The 17,118-nt window shown below is 33.4% G+C and overlaps 1 protein-coding gene across 1 annotated transcript in view; it reads right to left on the bottom strand.

Moving 5' to 3' along the window:
• Positions 1 to 17,118, bottom strand: part of LOC114330480 (frequenin-1) — a 760,895-nt gene that overhangs the window by 152,983 nt on the left and 590,794 nt on the right. Inside the window, exon 5 of the mRNA XM_050662500.1 lies at positions 9,416 to 9,494. Coding sequence (XP_050518457.1) covers positions 9,416 to 9,494 — 79 coding nt within the window. The remainder of the gene's footprint in view (positions 1 to 9,415; positions 9,495 to 17,118) is intronic.

The following is a 17,118-nucleotide window of genomic DNA, read 5'->3' as shown; positions in this document are numbered from 1 at the left end:
AACATTTAGTGTTTAAAAAAGGTAAACACCCAGGAGTTTTTGCAAAATTTATTCATAGAATGTTACTCAAAATATACTTAGAGACGGACTATTTAAGAAAGAACACATTTTACTATTTTTAATTGAAATCTAAAACTACATTTAATAGTCTTGTTTGAAAATGTTTGTTATAATATAATGCTTTATTAAAAAGTTAAATAGTGCTTATTTGCTAATTGAAATATACACAAACGTATTTCAACAAAAAAATCATAATATTTAGCTTGAGTTAGAGTGAAACTATTGTAATTAGGCCTATAAAATTCAAGGTATGCTACATTAAAAATACAGGATTATAAGTTATTAGAATAAAACAACTTTAGCAAGGATTTGTGTCAACATTAAAAATGAATAAAATTTTGAGACCTGTATCTATATAATATAACAATGCGTTCATAAAAAAGTTTAAGCCAAAACAAAAAAAATATGTTTTACAGTTAGGAACACACACACCCTTTTCTCAACTAGGGATGTCGTCTGAAACACGCAAGTCTGGAACATCACTTTCAGGCAAGTCCAACCAAAAACGTTTCCTATTTTCAGGCATCAAGGGAAGCAGTTTTGTAATAATATCTTGTTTCTTCGCCGAGCAGATGCCTCGAGGTGCAGTTCGGAAAATAGGGGGGCTCTTCGCCTTTTCAGCTCCCTTTTTGGTCATAAAGTCTAGTTCCTGAAGGGGGCAATATTCATCGTAGCAAAGTCTGTACAACAATGTATCTTTGCCACGTTCGGCTTTGATGTACACTAAATCATTCAGGTAGGGTCGATTCACAAATTTATTCAGCTTGTAGTTAGAGACACAAGAAGGCCATACTGCAAAATCTTCATGCTGCATTGATTTGACCACTGTTTTCCCAGAACAAGTTGCTCCAACAGCATTCTCAAAGTCTGAAAAGTCATATACTTTGCCATGGCGACTGAGAGACAACTCTACTTGATGGTGAAAAGAATCGGCCGACATAAATGTGTGCCCTGGTTCAAAAAAGTACAGTTCAATGGTTTGAGTGGCTGACTCCGAAGAGTTAATAATGTGAACAAGGTAGGTCATCAGGCACCAATTCTTGTTTTGTGCGGAGCAGTTGTCAAGCCAGAGTGTTATGAGGGGAACATCTCTGAAATATTTGAAAAATGTATCAAAGGAACTAATTATGTCCTCCTTCTTTCGTCCACATATGGCCTCATGCCATATTACTGCAATTGGCCTACCATTTTTGCAGTTAGTGCCAAGGGGCACAAAACTTTCATTAAATGCAACTATGCGTTTAGTAAAAACGGTAGTTTTGAAACCTTCCATCCTAGGCAACATAATAACTTTTTGCAAGTCACATGAATAATATATGTGGTCTTTATCTATGTATATTAGTGTTTGCATGGGTTTTGTAGAGGTTTCTTGCATCATTACTTCTTGCAATATGATCAGACCACTCGTTGCAAGTACTACATTCGGAGTTTAAATTTTCTTTGCTGTGGTCAGTGTTATGGTTAATAAAGACTTCACAAGTTTCACATTCTTCGTTTCCCAATTTGGTAAACGATATATTCATTTCTTTTAAAATAGCCCTATACAAATCATAGGAGCATTTCAAGTTCGGATGTCTGGCCACAAAGTTTTGATGCATGTTATTTATGGTGATATCACTAGGGAGGTAGCGCCTCAGTGGAGCGTGTTCTCTGCGGTAGTGTGCAATGGATGGGTTGTATGACTCTATATGTGCTTTTACAACTTCTCGGTCAATTTTTGTTGGCGGAGTACATTTCCCTCGACCATCAGGAGCAATATTTGTTGGATCTTTGTTAACACACAAGACATTGTGAAGAACTGTGTCGTTGTTTTTAGAGTAGCCTAAAGTAGTCAAAAAAAATGTCTTACACACCTGGACATTTTCTTCATTTTGGTTTGTTAGATAATACTTGAATGAAAACTTTCTTGACGAACTTTCACTGCCTCTTCGCCTCTTAACCCCATGCCTAGTTGTCGAAATCAACATAAAGTTTCTTCTCTCTAGCCAACTTTTTGCGCAATACACAGAATTGATTTGTTTTCTTCTTACTTCTGGAATATTTTCAATGCATTTCAGTCTACAAGCTTGGCAAGGAGGATACAAGTCATGTTTTTTAATATATTTATCTTTTTTCTGTTCATGTTTTTATTGTTTGCTTAAAACTGACTTTTTTCTAATTCTTGGTGTCCCTTTTTTAGTTACCTCTCGGGTGTCTTCCGGTTGTATATTTTCAGCAGGTTGGTCTTCGCTTTCTGGCAATAAGTTAATAGGCTGAACAATCCCTACGCCTAGGCCATCCTGAACGTCGAGGTCATGGGAACCTGAATTATTGTCGAAATTAGTAAGTTGAACTGGTGAAAGCTGAGTTAAAACATAGCTGTTGTCGTGCTCCTCACTATTATTACAATCAAAGTTAACAACAGGAGTAGTTGTTGAAGTTGACATACTAGCTGCTAGCGGCAACGGATCGTCAGGATCATTTTCGTTTCGATTTTTTACATCCTTCACTAAACTCAAAATATAACTTGATCTTGAACTACACATGTCCAATGTCACGTTGTAAATTAATTTATGTCACAAGTTACAAAAAAAAGCGTAAAACTTTCATACAACCCACGACACCATAACAAAACACTCTTCTTGAATAATTGAGGTTAGTAACTAAGTAATCACTGTCAAAATAATATACCTAATAATGGAGGGAAACAGCTGAGCATAAAAGAAACACCTGTTAGTTTTAGTGAAAAACAGCATCAAAAGCCACTTGTAAAGAAACTCATCAGAGAAAAGAAAACCTTAACTCCACTGGCAAGTGGATATAAGGCTTTCTTTTATCTGATGTAAGTTAAGGCGTGGTTCCAATTTCTCTTGCAATAATAGAAATTTGAAGTAAAAAAGCCTTAAGTCAAAAACGACTGTAACTTGAGGCTTTCTTTATTCAAACGTTGCAGTTGAGGCTTTGTTCACTAGAATGGCAGACAATTTAGGACATAAGGCATATTTCATTAGCGTTTTTCTCATTGAAGAAGTGGAGCTACCGCTTTCTAACCTCAAAAAAAGGTAGAAAACCACCTATAAAACCCTAATATGACCTTATCTCAATTTTTTTTTGGACTTAAGGTCTTTTTTCCTAGTAGGGCAGTATACTACTCAAAAAATTTGGTTTCGGCCTGGAGGGGATGTGTCACGAGAAAAATCTTATTTCTCTGGACTATATAGGATACCTCGCGCATTTTTAGATTTACGTCAAACAATTTATCAACGAATGCCGACAAAGCACTCCGCAAATGCTTTGGAATATGAAACGTTCTTCTTAACAAAAAATATTGGTATCATTTTTATTTTATGCCATTTGAATGATTGTTTCGTTATCAGCAAAATATTCGAGTGACAAAAACTTCCCTAGCTGGAGTTTTTGTTGCTAGAACAGCAAGCGTACGAAAATTCAATCATTAATCTCAAACACATCGACGTTTACAAGTTGCAGAAACTGCCGAACTTCCTTAAAGTATCTAATAAAGAATCGGGCAGAGTTACGGCTCCAGACTAAACCCAAATCTTGACGTAAATCGGGGATATAAAATCAAGTAAAGGAAAGACAAAGAAATCCTTAAAGGGTATTGCCATGGAAGTAGGAAGATTTTTTACAGATTTGGTTTGAGAAGGATGTAGGCGAGACAAAAACCTATCATGTATCTTTTAAATTGGTGGTAATGTTATAAGAAAAAAGAAATTGTTCATAATGTAATCAATTACAGACCAGTCGGGTTAGATGAAAAAATGCTTAATATTTCATAGTGAGCTACCTCGAATTTTTTTATTTTAAACTTTAGGGGTAGTCAATAGTAGTGTAAATTTAAAATTGCCACTTAATCCCTCGCTGCGTTAGCCGCCATCTTGAATTCTTCTTTTCCATAATCTTTTCGACAAAAATGGTAAGAACTGAAATTGTTGCAAATCATCATCATCAACGAAATTTACTATACCGGGGAAATTTCAAAAGAATGGTTCATCCCAACACCAAAAAAATCCAACGCAATGAAATGTGAGGAATATAGGACGATCAGTTTGATGAACCATGTTTTATGATCCATGAATGTGTCTACAAAAAACTAGACGATAGCACACGATAGCATAACAGGAAGCCAACTGGGATTTAGAAAAGGCTTTGGCACTAGAGAGGCATTATTTGCTATACAAACATTCATAGAACGGGTCGAGATATCAACTGTGACGTGTTCATATGTTTGGTAGACTTTGAGAAAGCGTTTGACAAAATATAACACAGAAGGCTTGTAAACATATTACGGAACACAGAAATGAACGGCGTCATGAAATTTTAGATAGAACCGAGTGTGAAACCGGTATATGTGACGTGATATAATCGCGAGTTGTGAAAGAGTGACTTGGGTAAGATTTTTTATAAACTTATAATATTGCATAAAATAAAAATGTATACCATTTTTATTCAGTTGCAATGCGAAGGCAAAACAATCTTACTTTTCAATTAGAATACGGAGTGCAGTCCAGTCCCTTGAATCGCGATTTTCGGCTCTTATTGAAGCCTTCATCGGAAGAAACGTAGGCATTGTTCTCCATATTTTAACTGATTCGTATCGAGAGGTTTTCCCACCCATTGCAACTGAAGTGATGATAGTAGGTGGCTAGCGCCATCTGGCATTGAAAGACGAAGTAGTTTTCAATCCTAATAGTAAATTATTAATATTGAAAATATTAAAAATATTACTAAAAGATTTTTAAATTGAAAACTTATTGGTACACTTTCCTGGTGACACCTCCAAGACTTCTACAATTTGCAAGTCAAATGGATGCTGCAGTGAAGACGAGAGGGAAGGAATTCTACACTATGCAATTCACATCCCCCGTCTGCAGCTGGTAAAGTACCAACGGAAAAATGCACCTAGTTACTCTACGGAGTAATACGACTATAAAATAAAAATGTATACCATTTTTATTCAGTTGCAATGCGAAGGCAAAACAATCTTACTTTTCAATTAGAATACGGAGTGCAGTCCATTCCCTTGAATCGCGATTTTCGGCTCTTATTGGAGCCTTCATCTGAAGAAACGTAGGCATTGTTCTCCATATTTTAACTGATTCGTATCGAGAGGTTTTCCCACCCATTGCAACTGAAGTGATGATAGTAGGTGGCTAGCGCCATCTGGCATTGAAATATTGCCTGTATATATATATTCGTTATAATATTGCCTGTATATCATAATCCCTTTCTAATCTACCTTAAACCGGCAGCCTAAAAACATACAGTCCACAAAACACTGAAATTATATTAATACTTTCACAGTATGTACATGCCTTAATTGTATAATTACAAAATTGTAAAATTTGCATTTATTGACAGACAACCTAAAAATGTCAATATGCATATATGCACAAACATCCGAAGCGAACTTATATTACATAATACACGATGAAATATAAAGTTACACCCCGTTCTTTTCTTCCCTCTGTTGCTTTGCTCCCAATTTACTTTATCTGTAAAATAAATTGCAAGCAGCTTGTAGTTTACATTTCATTTTTTATTCCAAGTTTGTGAAGTGCCTACTTACTTTAAGACACCGAATGGTGTCATGAAATTTTAGATAGATTTTTTTCTTGATAAAAATTCTGGTTAAAATTAACGAGCAGAAGTTTGCGTGATATTATAAGGATTTGCATATTTCGGAGAATGTTGTAAGTATAAAGGATGGATTTTTGTTATTGTGTAGGGTTATACGTCAAGTCTAATTAAGTCTTTTCATTAAAACTTTACGGAAAGGTGGTAGTATTCTCTTAAACTTGTGAATTTTCCTATTTTAGTTCAAAATATTCATCTTATATCTGTTACCTTCCGTAAATGGTAATAAAAGAGGCAAATATTAACAGATCTGGTCACATGTAGGTATCGTAAAAAAATCAATGTTTGGCATTCGTGGATGATGCAATAATTCTGTCTATAAGCAAAAAATAATTAAAAAAAAGTAGTGAAATAACTAGAAAAAGTTGCTCGAGAAAAAGGACTCCATATAAACAAAATTAAACTAAACAAAGTAAGTTATTAATTGAAGTAGCACAGAAAATGACAATAAATATCGTTCCCATACGACCAGATTGACAACAGGTGGAATACTTTCTTTGGTTACACCTCCTGAGATTTTCAAAATTTATAAATCAAACAGGATGCCGAGGAAATTAAGATGAGAAAATTTTAAATAATTCACAACTATGCTCAGCGTGGTAAAAGTTCCAACAAGAAAGATTCCTTAATTCTCCTACAAAAAAGTAAATGAACTAATTCACGGATAAAGGAAAATAAATAAATTTAAATACATTTTTGAGTAAACCAAGTTTTCGGGAGAACATACACAAAAGACTAATACCAGGAAATCTTTTCATGTATGCAATCTATGGTAATTATCGAAGGAGGGATATTCCCGTAGGATGGGGTGAGTTAAAACTGGATACACATTATGTAGGTACTCGTCACTATTTTATTGGTTGGTTAAATACAATAAAGTGTATTCAGCTGATGACGACGTCTGTCTGACTCAATTAGAAATAAAAATCTCGTGTTATTTCGTAAGTTTGTAAATAAAATATCATAATATGTTTTGTGCTTAGTGCTTATCAACGAGATTCTCTAGGTCACAGTCTCTGAATGCGTGCGTTCCACTAACATTGTAATACATCGACCTATTTAATATTATGTAACCTTAACAATCGTATTAAACGATAATTAATCTATTTTTATTAAAAGGATTTAAGAAGTTTATGAATACTGAGTTAAATCTCGTTACAACTCGATATAATATTAAGAAGAAAATATAGCCAAAGCAGCTAAATTAATAACGCAAAAAACTGTAATAAGACAAATAGTTACGGATGTCTCAGAAACCAGGACTATGACAAAAACTAAGCGCCAATGTTACAAGTATGGGAAACAAAAATACTTCGAGGAATATTTGGCGGAAAATTATAAACAATCAGTGGACACGAAGCATAAACAAAGAATTAGAAGAATTATATAAGGAGCCTAATATAACTGCAGTAGTTACAGCACAAAGACTTAGATGGTTAGGATGGGCCCAAAGACTGACCCAAAGGCCAAAAATCTTGTGAAATAGTGAAAAATCTTGAAAAATAGTGATGAAATAGGTGATAAAAAGTGAAAAGGAAGGCCTATGACATGACCAGATGGAATCAGAAAGTTAGTGACGATCTGAGGTGTGGCAATGTATTGAATTGAAAATAGAAAGCGAAGAACAAATAGAAATTGAGGAAGATTGTACACCAAGCTATGAGCCTGCTTGGCTAGAAGTGCTAATATATTTTTAATATCTGTCACCTTCGTATCTATATGTTATTTAGTAATTATAAAGAAGTGTAAAATTGGTGAAAATGGTGGGATAAAAGAGATATCAAGTAACTGTTAATGGTTAATCTAGAGATCTACAAGATCTACATTTTTACATACTAATAAAAATATTTCAATATTAACACAACACACAAAATATGATTCATCAGAAAATGTGTATTTATCATATAAATTCTTAAAGTTGCCGAAAAGCACAAATCTACTTTGTCAATTTCTTGTTTTTCCGGCAGTAAGCGATATGATAGATACAAACTGTATTTTTCCGAAACATCTGGAACTAATGTCATCTATCATTGTAAACGAATATATACAGCATTATAGAAACGTGTGAGTAACGATAAATATTTCCAAAGGGCGTAGTATGTAATGTATTTATTAATAAAACAGAATACAAAGAAGAACACATTTTAAATCAAGTTTCTTTTGATGTTATCAAGAATACGTTGAATATGTATTTAAATGGTTTATGCAGAGTTGCACTTTCTTACTATTTTTTGGCTATCTAAACAATTGATTTAGATAGCCAATAATTTTCTAATAAATTATATACTATCAAAGACTTCCATCATTACAATTATTCTCTTATTACAACCGTGAAATGGAATTAACTGAAACGGGAACGAGTAATAGCTGAAGGGATAGCGAACTCTAAAAAAACCAATTATATCATTTTAACAAGTTTTAATACCCGAATATCAAGTTTATGCATCTACGACTGCATTATGAACTGCGCCTGTATTATAAATTTCACCAGTAGTCATCTTCCTCAGGAAGAGGATAGATACCCAGCTTCAAAATAATGGCCGATAGGAGTAATATAATATGAGGGGATTAGATGATAGGGATACAAGTAACAAAATTTTGTAAACTGAGTTAAGTGCACAAAATAATACTAGATAGTATTAAAAATTTAGTGGCAATGAGATACAAATGAATTAACCTACTGCTGGCAACATATCGCTAGGTTGTAGTTTGATTACTTACGAGATATTTAAAAAGAGCTTGCGGCAAACAGGTATACCTTCACTTGTATCCCTTTGCCTGTAAGGTGTTGGATATTATTTTTGGTGAATCGTTTAGTATCTTTACAAATCAAGCCCTTAAAAAGTCTTCAAAATAAGTGAAATAGTAACACAAAATGAACCAAGTAATTTTTCATAAATAAAAACGTTTAATTTTTACGTAATTTTTCTTTTATTTTAGTTTAAGAATTTAAGAAATTCGTAAGCTACTTAAATGACAAAGAGAAACAAGTGCAAAATTTGAAGCAGAAGGGTACAAGTGCGAACGTTTTTTGAATGAAAATAAATACTAATTTTACAAGAGCTTTTATAATTAAATAAATAAAAGGTATAAAATTAAGTCAAAATAAGTCCATAAGTGATTAATTCGCTGTAGAATTTACTATGTAAAATTAACTTTGACTTTTTTCTCAATTAAACCATTTTATCACTTGTACTGCTTAGCATCTATTCCCCTCATATATTTGCTCCGACAATGACTATAGACAAGTCATACGCACGAGTGGTTAAAGCACGCCTTCCATAGGCTACAGCTTTTCGAACTTTCATTTTTTAGCCCTCTTAAGGGAGTCTAAAATAAAGAATGTGAATTATATCTCAGAGCATATTCACATCAGAGAATAACTGACTTTCAGTTAGCTGAGATTTTCAACAAAGCCTATCTGAAAATTGCCATAATAAAAAAGGGATTGCTGACTTTAGATCTACTGGTATTTCTCCTTTCCACTCAGATAAATAATTTAAATGTGAATATTTCTTTTCCTGCTAAATAATAAAATAATTTCTATTAGTAGTCGTGCATATCGTTACAAAAATTAATAATAACGGTGTAAGTTAAGTGACATAAAATTTATAGATATTTTTCAGCCTTCTCGTTTTTGTTAGAGAGAGTAGAGTTAATATTGTTAACAGTACTTATAATATCTAAAATTGTATTTAAAATTGTGTTTACTACTTACAATGCAATTTTTCATCAAGATTGCCTCTAGACGTTACAGAAAGAGCTCTAATAAACTCTTCGAATTCTATGGAACCATCCTAAAAAAAAAAAAATAATTTTCGTTAGTATTTGCCACTTAATTTATTGAATTTTTGTTAGTTTTTTAAATTTAAATTGAATTAATTGACCAATTGATCAATTAGAAACCTAATAAAATTCTAAGTTCCTCGTTGGAAATCTCTAATTACTTGAATAAATCGTCGTTTATTTTATTCTAGTTTAAAATTAGTTAAACAAGTTAACCAATAAAAATCTGGACACGTACTCTGCAAAATTTAATATCAGCTTATTGGATTTTAAACTAGGATACGTGTGGTTTTTACGTTTTTATATGGTCTAGCAAAAAATGTGAAGGAAAAATAAAAAAGGTAAAAAGGCACTTGTATCTATAAGAGCTAATAGTCTAGTCGGAGCTAGAGAATTAACATATCGGAAAAAAACGGGAAAGATTGGGAAAAACAGGTTTTTTTTCCGTTTGTTTCCAGACCATTGGAAAAATTGGAAAAAATGGGAAAATTTGAAAATATTTTTTAATTGAGACTTAAGTGTACTTAAACTAAGAGACTTTAATTGTAAGTGTCAAAACCGAAACTAGAGTTAGAAAGCACATTATTTAACCAAATTGCTCAGTGGTATATTTTTATCTGAGTCTGAATCTGAATCTTCAGACCAAGCATCTGATTCAGACTCGATCTCCACTTCACCATCCTGAACGGATAACACAAACAACATGATTTTTGTCAGTCTCTTTTAAAAGTGAATCTGGTCTAGTATCGTAAATAAATATGTGTTTTTCGTTTATAACCAAATTTAAATGAATAGCAGCAACTTATAAATTTTATCCTGTGATAACATATTTTTTTTGCTTGTATATATGAGGCCGTGTAAAGACCAGTTTCTTTCTGAAGAGGCGGAATATGGAGGCCCATTTAAAATTCGGGAGGCAATTGGCATAAGTGGCTGCGATGTACATAAACCTTCCTACCAAATAACGGGATTAGTACTACAAATTTGCACTATCCCATAAAGAATTTCGACTAAAAAATCCAGTTTTTGTTCTAAATTGGGCTAGATTTGCCACCATCTTCTCTACATCTAGGTTTAGGCCCATTCTTTTCACCTCCGAATAAATAGTTATCGGGAAGTTTATCCGGCAGATTACATGCAAATCTGTCAAATAAACTTCCCGATAACTAGTTATTTGGAGGTGAAATGACCGGGCCTTAGTGAACAAGCCATTTCAGAAATGAAGTCTATGGCTTCCAGTAGTTGGTCTTCATTCAATTATTCTTCTTTAAAGCGAGCATCAAGAGGCTGCAAAGTGAATCAGCTTAGAACAAAATTCGTAGCGTTTTTCAACATACATATTTTAGCAAGCTTTCGATAAGGGAACTAGTCTGGTTAACTTGTTGGGGAATTTTTTTTAATATTGTGTCTTTTATATACCTACTTAAAGACAAAAGGCACTTCTAATAATATATATCTATTGAATTCTACTAAATTTATCGATTTTAATACGGGATGCAGAATTTGTTTAGTATTGTAACAAATGTCAATTTTTCCGTATTTTTCCATTTTTTCCTGTTTTTTCCGGAAAAAACAGGTTTTCGGACCCAATTTTCCCGGAACATAGGGTGTCCTATGGGAAATTCTAGCTCGCCGTGATTTGATGATGGTATTATAGGTTTTTTGGGTCGCTGAATCCAATGGAAGTTGCCTAGAAGCCCAAATATGGTGCGTTTAATTGTTATTAACAAATGATGGTAAAATTAGGTATTTTTCAGGAATTATTAGAAGCCCTGTAAATAAATTGATAGTGTTAAGGTCTCTTCTGGTGTATTTTTGGTCGCTGAATCGAATGTGACTAGTCGAGATTACTCAATAGTATATTATTCAACGAGCATGTAATGATGACTATTACTCACGATGATGAAGTTTGCGACACGAGCCGTTGGCGAGTGTCGTAATTTATCAGAGTGAGTAATAGCCATTACATGCGAGTAGAATACTATACTTTTTCTACGACCTTTTTTTTATTTTAATTAGTAAAAAATTTAATTATCAACTACTCGAGATTTAAATTATAATAATTTACAAAAATACCTAAATGCTATTTACCCCTAGTACGTGGCTGAATAATTGGTTGCCTACTATTACTAAATTCTTATTATTAATTGTAAAAATACAACTAAAAATAGTCAATATAAGTTCTATTGGTTTCCGAAAAATTATAAGCTTAAATTTGTACCTACATACTATCAGTGAATCTAATAAATAGGAAATGGCTGTTGTCGGTGGACGTATTTCATATATATAGTTATAATGTTTATTTACATTTAACTATATATAATATAACAATATATAACTATACATAATATGTTATAACATATTTAACACAATATAACTTAAAAAACAAACACAATATTAGTTATAAATTCCAATTAACATAAACAAAATGCGCTAATGCCACTGTCACTAAATTAAATGATAAACGTTAAAATTTTTAGTAAACAAGATATAAACGTAAAAAAATATACTGACATTGTTACAGTTAAAATTCATTTAAAAATGTTTCGAAGTTAATTGTTGGCATAAATTACAATAATTATTGTATTAAATAAACATGTTTAAGTAATTTTATTTGCAGTTTATATACGATTAATATTAAAAGTGGCATGCGCCACTTGAATCTAACTTCAGCCCGTGAGTAATGAATTATTACTCACGGGTACAGTAATGGGTGCTATTATCTATGAAAAAATAGCGAATAATGAGCATCTTATTAAACGGTCGTAGAAAAAATATGTTCTTATTTTGTTAATATCAAAATAATTGTTTATTCGCCGAAAAGCTCGAAATAATGAGCTATCTACAGCAAGTTTGTAGTCTTTTTCATAGTATTTTTATACGCTAAATCGATTACCACTACTCGTGATAGCTTAAACCACGTTACGACTTTGTTATTAATAAATTATTGCAAAACTAACGGTTTATAGTACGTTTACTCACGGTTTTCGCTCTAAATTTTAAAAAACCACTTGGATTGATATGAAATTTGGAATATGCGTAGCTAACATGTCAAACAAAACAAGTGATATTGTGCTGATGTGTGCTTTTACCCTGGGAGTGAGTTTCACCCCTTTTCTGGGGTGAGAAAAGAAACCTTTAAAATAAGTCCGGAAGTGGATAAACTGATTAATTCTAAGCAACTTTTGTTTTATACAGTTTTTTCACTAAGTCAATAATTTTCGAGTTATATGCGGGTGACTAATATTATATAGTAATTTTTTATATCAGGGGGACCTAAGGATCCCTGGGGACCATAAGAGGGACTCTGAGAGTCATAAGGACTTCGTAATTTCTAATAGAGTTAGACATGAGGATATCTTTAGACGACTGAACCAAACAACACAACTGGTCAATATAATAAAGAGACGCAAGCTGAAATACTTCTGTCTCATTATGAGACACCCTGAAAAATATGATCTTTTACATTTGATCATTCAGGGAAAGATCCAAGCTAAACGTGGTACTTGTAGAAGAAGAACATCATAGCTGAAAAACCTAAGGCAATGGTATGGAAAATCAACTACATCGTTATTCAGAGCTGCTGTCCAGTGGCGTACTGAGCATGGTTCCGCGGGTTTTGCGGAACCAGGGCCCGGGCTCCGCAGGGGTCTGCTCTAAAGCGCTTTTTGCTTCTTTTGTTTCTAATTTGATGAGGACATTTTGAACTACACAAGTACACACTACGAAATGTAACTGCTTAATTAAAAATGAAGAATAACTATTCATCAAAAAAATTGAAATAAAAATTTATTAAGAAACACAGGAAACGCTCTTGTAAGGTTTTTTGCTCGTTTTACCTGCTTGCCGAAGTCCTTGTTTAAAGACTAACCGCCAGTGCCCGCCTACACGTGCTAACTCAATCACTTGTATTTTTTTATATTATTAGCACGATCCATGAATAAGTTGTAGATAAATTACAAAGTTGCAGAAATTCGGAAACTGAGATATTCAATGTAAGTTTTATACGCTGGGTCATAAAAATAATCCCTATACAATAGGCTAGATGCTCGATACTCGTGTTATACAATGTGAGTTTTTATTGGGCGGGTGGGCCCGCATCCCAATTGGAACCAGGGCCCGTTGATCTATCGGTACGCCACTGCTGCTGTCAATAAATTCACGATAGCGAATATGGTAGCCAACATAATATACAACGATCGGTAACGGTCATGGAACTAAAAGAAGAAGAATTTCGTTTAATTCTTGGCTTGTGTAATTTATTACTGTAAACTAATGTGACTCCTGTAAAAGAAACAACTATTTGCACTTTCAATCAGAATTTTCAAACGCACAATTTAGTATCAAGCGAATGCAAATTCGATGAAATTCGATAAGCCAACCTCTTCAGAGCAAAACAATCAACGTCGAGGGAAAAGTTTTTCGAGAGCCATTAAGTCCTACCCATCTTGAAGTTGTTTTCATTAGGAAACAATGGATAAGACAGAAAACCAGTAAAAGTATCGATGAGTGTGCGGCAACTGCTTATTCGGATCGGTAAAGTGCCTGAGATAACGAAAAAGGGATAGTTTCTTTATACGGGATGGTGCTTTCGATGGTAGTTTTGTGGAATGGACGTAAAAATTAATTTGTGAAACTTGCGATATCTGTTTTTATAAAATAAAATAAAATATATGTCTTTATAAAAAAAGAACATATAGACCATATAGTTAAAAAAACAGAAAGAGGTATACACCTTCTTCGATTCGTATCACACTTACGTTGGGGAGCAGATCCAAATATTTCTTTGTTGGTATTTAAAAATAATATACGAGCTATGTTCGACTACGGATCAATATTATACAGTGACGTATCACAATGTCATTTAAACAAAATAGACAAAATCATTAATAAATCCCTTAGATTGTGTATAGGAGCCCTAAGAAGTACCGATAAATAATCTACAAGTTGAATGCTGTGAAATGCCCATGGATATCAGACGAACAAAACTTGGCATCAGCCTTTTAGAAGTTCTCTAAGTAAAATTAGTGCTATAAATCCTAAATCAAAAGTGAACTACATTGAATTATATACACTCACCGGCACAAAATTCCGCCACCCAAAATTTTTGATTAAGTTTGAGAATCTATAACTTTATTATTTTTGTACTTCGATTTTCAAGATTCTTGCATCAGTTTGTAGTATGTATGTATATATTATTGATGTTGTTTGTTATTATTCCGGTAACAAAAATTTTTTGCTTAGATGGCATTATACGGGGGTGAATGGAAGCGTTGTATTTTCTCTTCATTTTAAAAGTTCTGTGGAAAAAGTTTGAGGGCTGATTTTGTTTCATACTCCTTTTATATTATCCTGGAGGTATCACCATAGATATAACAGAATAGATTAGGCCAGTTCGAAAAATAGCGTAACGCGGAACAGTTCGGGTCGGTGGTCTATCCATCTCTCTCTACCGGCGCTTAGCTTTCTCTGTCTAGCATATGATGGCCGCCGCCTGTGTGTCACTGTCGTTCCGTTATTCCCACCTCTTGGTAGATACGCTCACACTCGCACGACAGACAAAGATAGCTAGACCACCGTACTTGATATCGGCGTTACACCCCGATGCATTGAGTGGCATATGACTAGCCTGATCTATTTTCTTTACTGTTCTTACGATGTCAGTTGGACCAGAAGCATTTTTGGGGTCCGGTCAATAATTCTACGAAGAGCATAGAAATAAAGATAAACCATATAAACATTTGCTTGCTTCAAAATTGATCACTCCTTGTATTAGTCCACATGGACGCGGGTGTGGCTTACTACTTTCTAACGTATCTTATTGGGCAATACTGAAGAGTAATTGGTCAAATTGTTCGGAAGTGCTTAGGCTCAAATCATATCGTTATCTGGTCAAAATACCTTTTCATGTTTCAAAGGCGGCAAGCAATATAAACACTAAATAAACAGTGTCGTCGTCATAACTTACAATTATTTTATTTTTATAATACATTTTTTGTCTCATTTCTTTAGTACTTAAAAAATGAATAAGCACATTAAATTGCATTTGTAAGTATTATATACTTTTAATGATCAATTTTAAATTTTATTGTATTGTATTATACTGATACTGTATTGTTTATACAGGATGTCCCATATATTATGCGAGATTTAATGACGTCAATTTGCTATTTTCTGTTTTAATACAATATAATATATACTTACAAGTCAAAAGTGACATTTGGAAAAATTGTGTAGCTCATGTTCAAGTAAAATAAAAATATTATCTTGCTTTGTCACCAATATTAATGTCTTCTTCTTCTTTTCCTTCTTCTTCTTCTTGTGTAGACATGACTGTCTGTTTTTCAATGTGGCTCCAGTAAGTTGTCATTCCATCGTTTTCGTGGTCTTCCCACTTAGTTTTGGATCCTGCGTATGAAAAAAAAGTTGATTAATAGCAAGCTGAAAATTTTTGAATAGCTTAAGGGTGTGTAGTTGGAGAAACTTTGATATATGGGAACACTGGAATAGGGGAAGTTTTAATTGTGGAACAGGTTAAAAATTTGGAACGGCCAGACCACGAAAACGGCACATGTATTTTGTCCGACAGAACAGACTTAAACTCTCCGAACAGAGATTAAACTCTCATGCAAAAATCAGCCTACTATTTATCACCAAATGGGCGTTTTAATGAGTGGAACATGTAGAATATGTCAAATGACAGGAATTATGACAGCTGATAAATAGCAGTCTGATTTTTGCATGAGAGTTTAATCTCTGTTCGGAGAGTTTAAGTCTGACCGTTCCAAATTTTTAACCACAATTAAAACTGCCCCTGTTACAGTGTTCTCATATATCACAGTTTATCCGACTAGACACCGTTTAAGCTATTAACAAATTTTCAGCTTACTATTAATCAACTTTTTTTTTCATACGCGGGATACAGACCTAACTGATCGTCTTCCTATTGGGGAACCGTCTCTCGCCGTCCTTACTACTTTGTTTTTTGTCATTTGGCTCATGTAGTTGTTCCATTATACTCTTCTGCTTTTTACCCAGTTATTGATGTTGTCCACCTTGCATATCTGAGGTATATCTGCACTTCTACCTCTTCCCATATCCCATCGATTTTTCAAAGTATTTTCATCTCTGCTGTTTCTAGCATTCTTTCTGTCCTTTCTGTATCAAGTCGTGTTTCTGCCGCGTATTTATGTCATTATTGGTCTGATAACTGTTGTGTAAATTGCGCCTTTCACTTCTTTTCCAATATTGGTGTGGTAGTTATAAACACGACAAGTGTCGAATCAAGTTCTGAACACACGGATAGTGATATATTTCAACTTGTCAAAAATATGTCCTATGTATAGTATTTTTACTACAAAAGCGATATTACGTAGGTCAAAATTTTTGACGTAAGAGAACTGTCAAAACATTAGAATGTGAATTTTCATTATTGCCATGTTTATTATAAACATGGATATAATGAAGAGTCACATTCTAATGTTTTGACAGTTCTCTTACGTCAAAAATTTTGACCTACGTAATATCGCTTTTGTAGTAAAAATACTATACAGTAGTAAAAGTGATCTCTTCATTAGTCATGAATTAGACAATTCGACTGGAAGAGGAATTGTTCGTTTTCATGTATTTTATGTG

Source organism: Diabrotica virgifera, chromosome 9 (assembly GCF_917563875.1).
Source record: "Diabrotica virgifera virgifera chromosome 9, PGI_DIABVI_V3a".
Lineage (NCBI taxonomy): Eukaryota > Metazoa > Arthropoda > Insecta > Coleoptera > Chrysomelidae > Diabrotica > Diabrotica virgifera.
The sequence above is the reverse complement of the archived record's forward strand: the minus strand, read 5'-3'. Positions and strand labels throughout refer to the sequence as shown.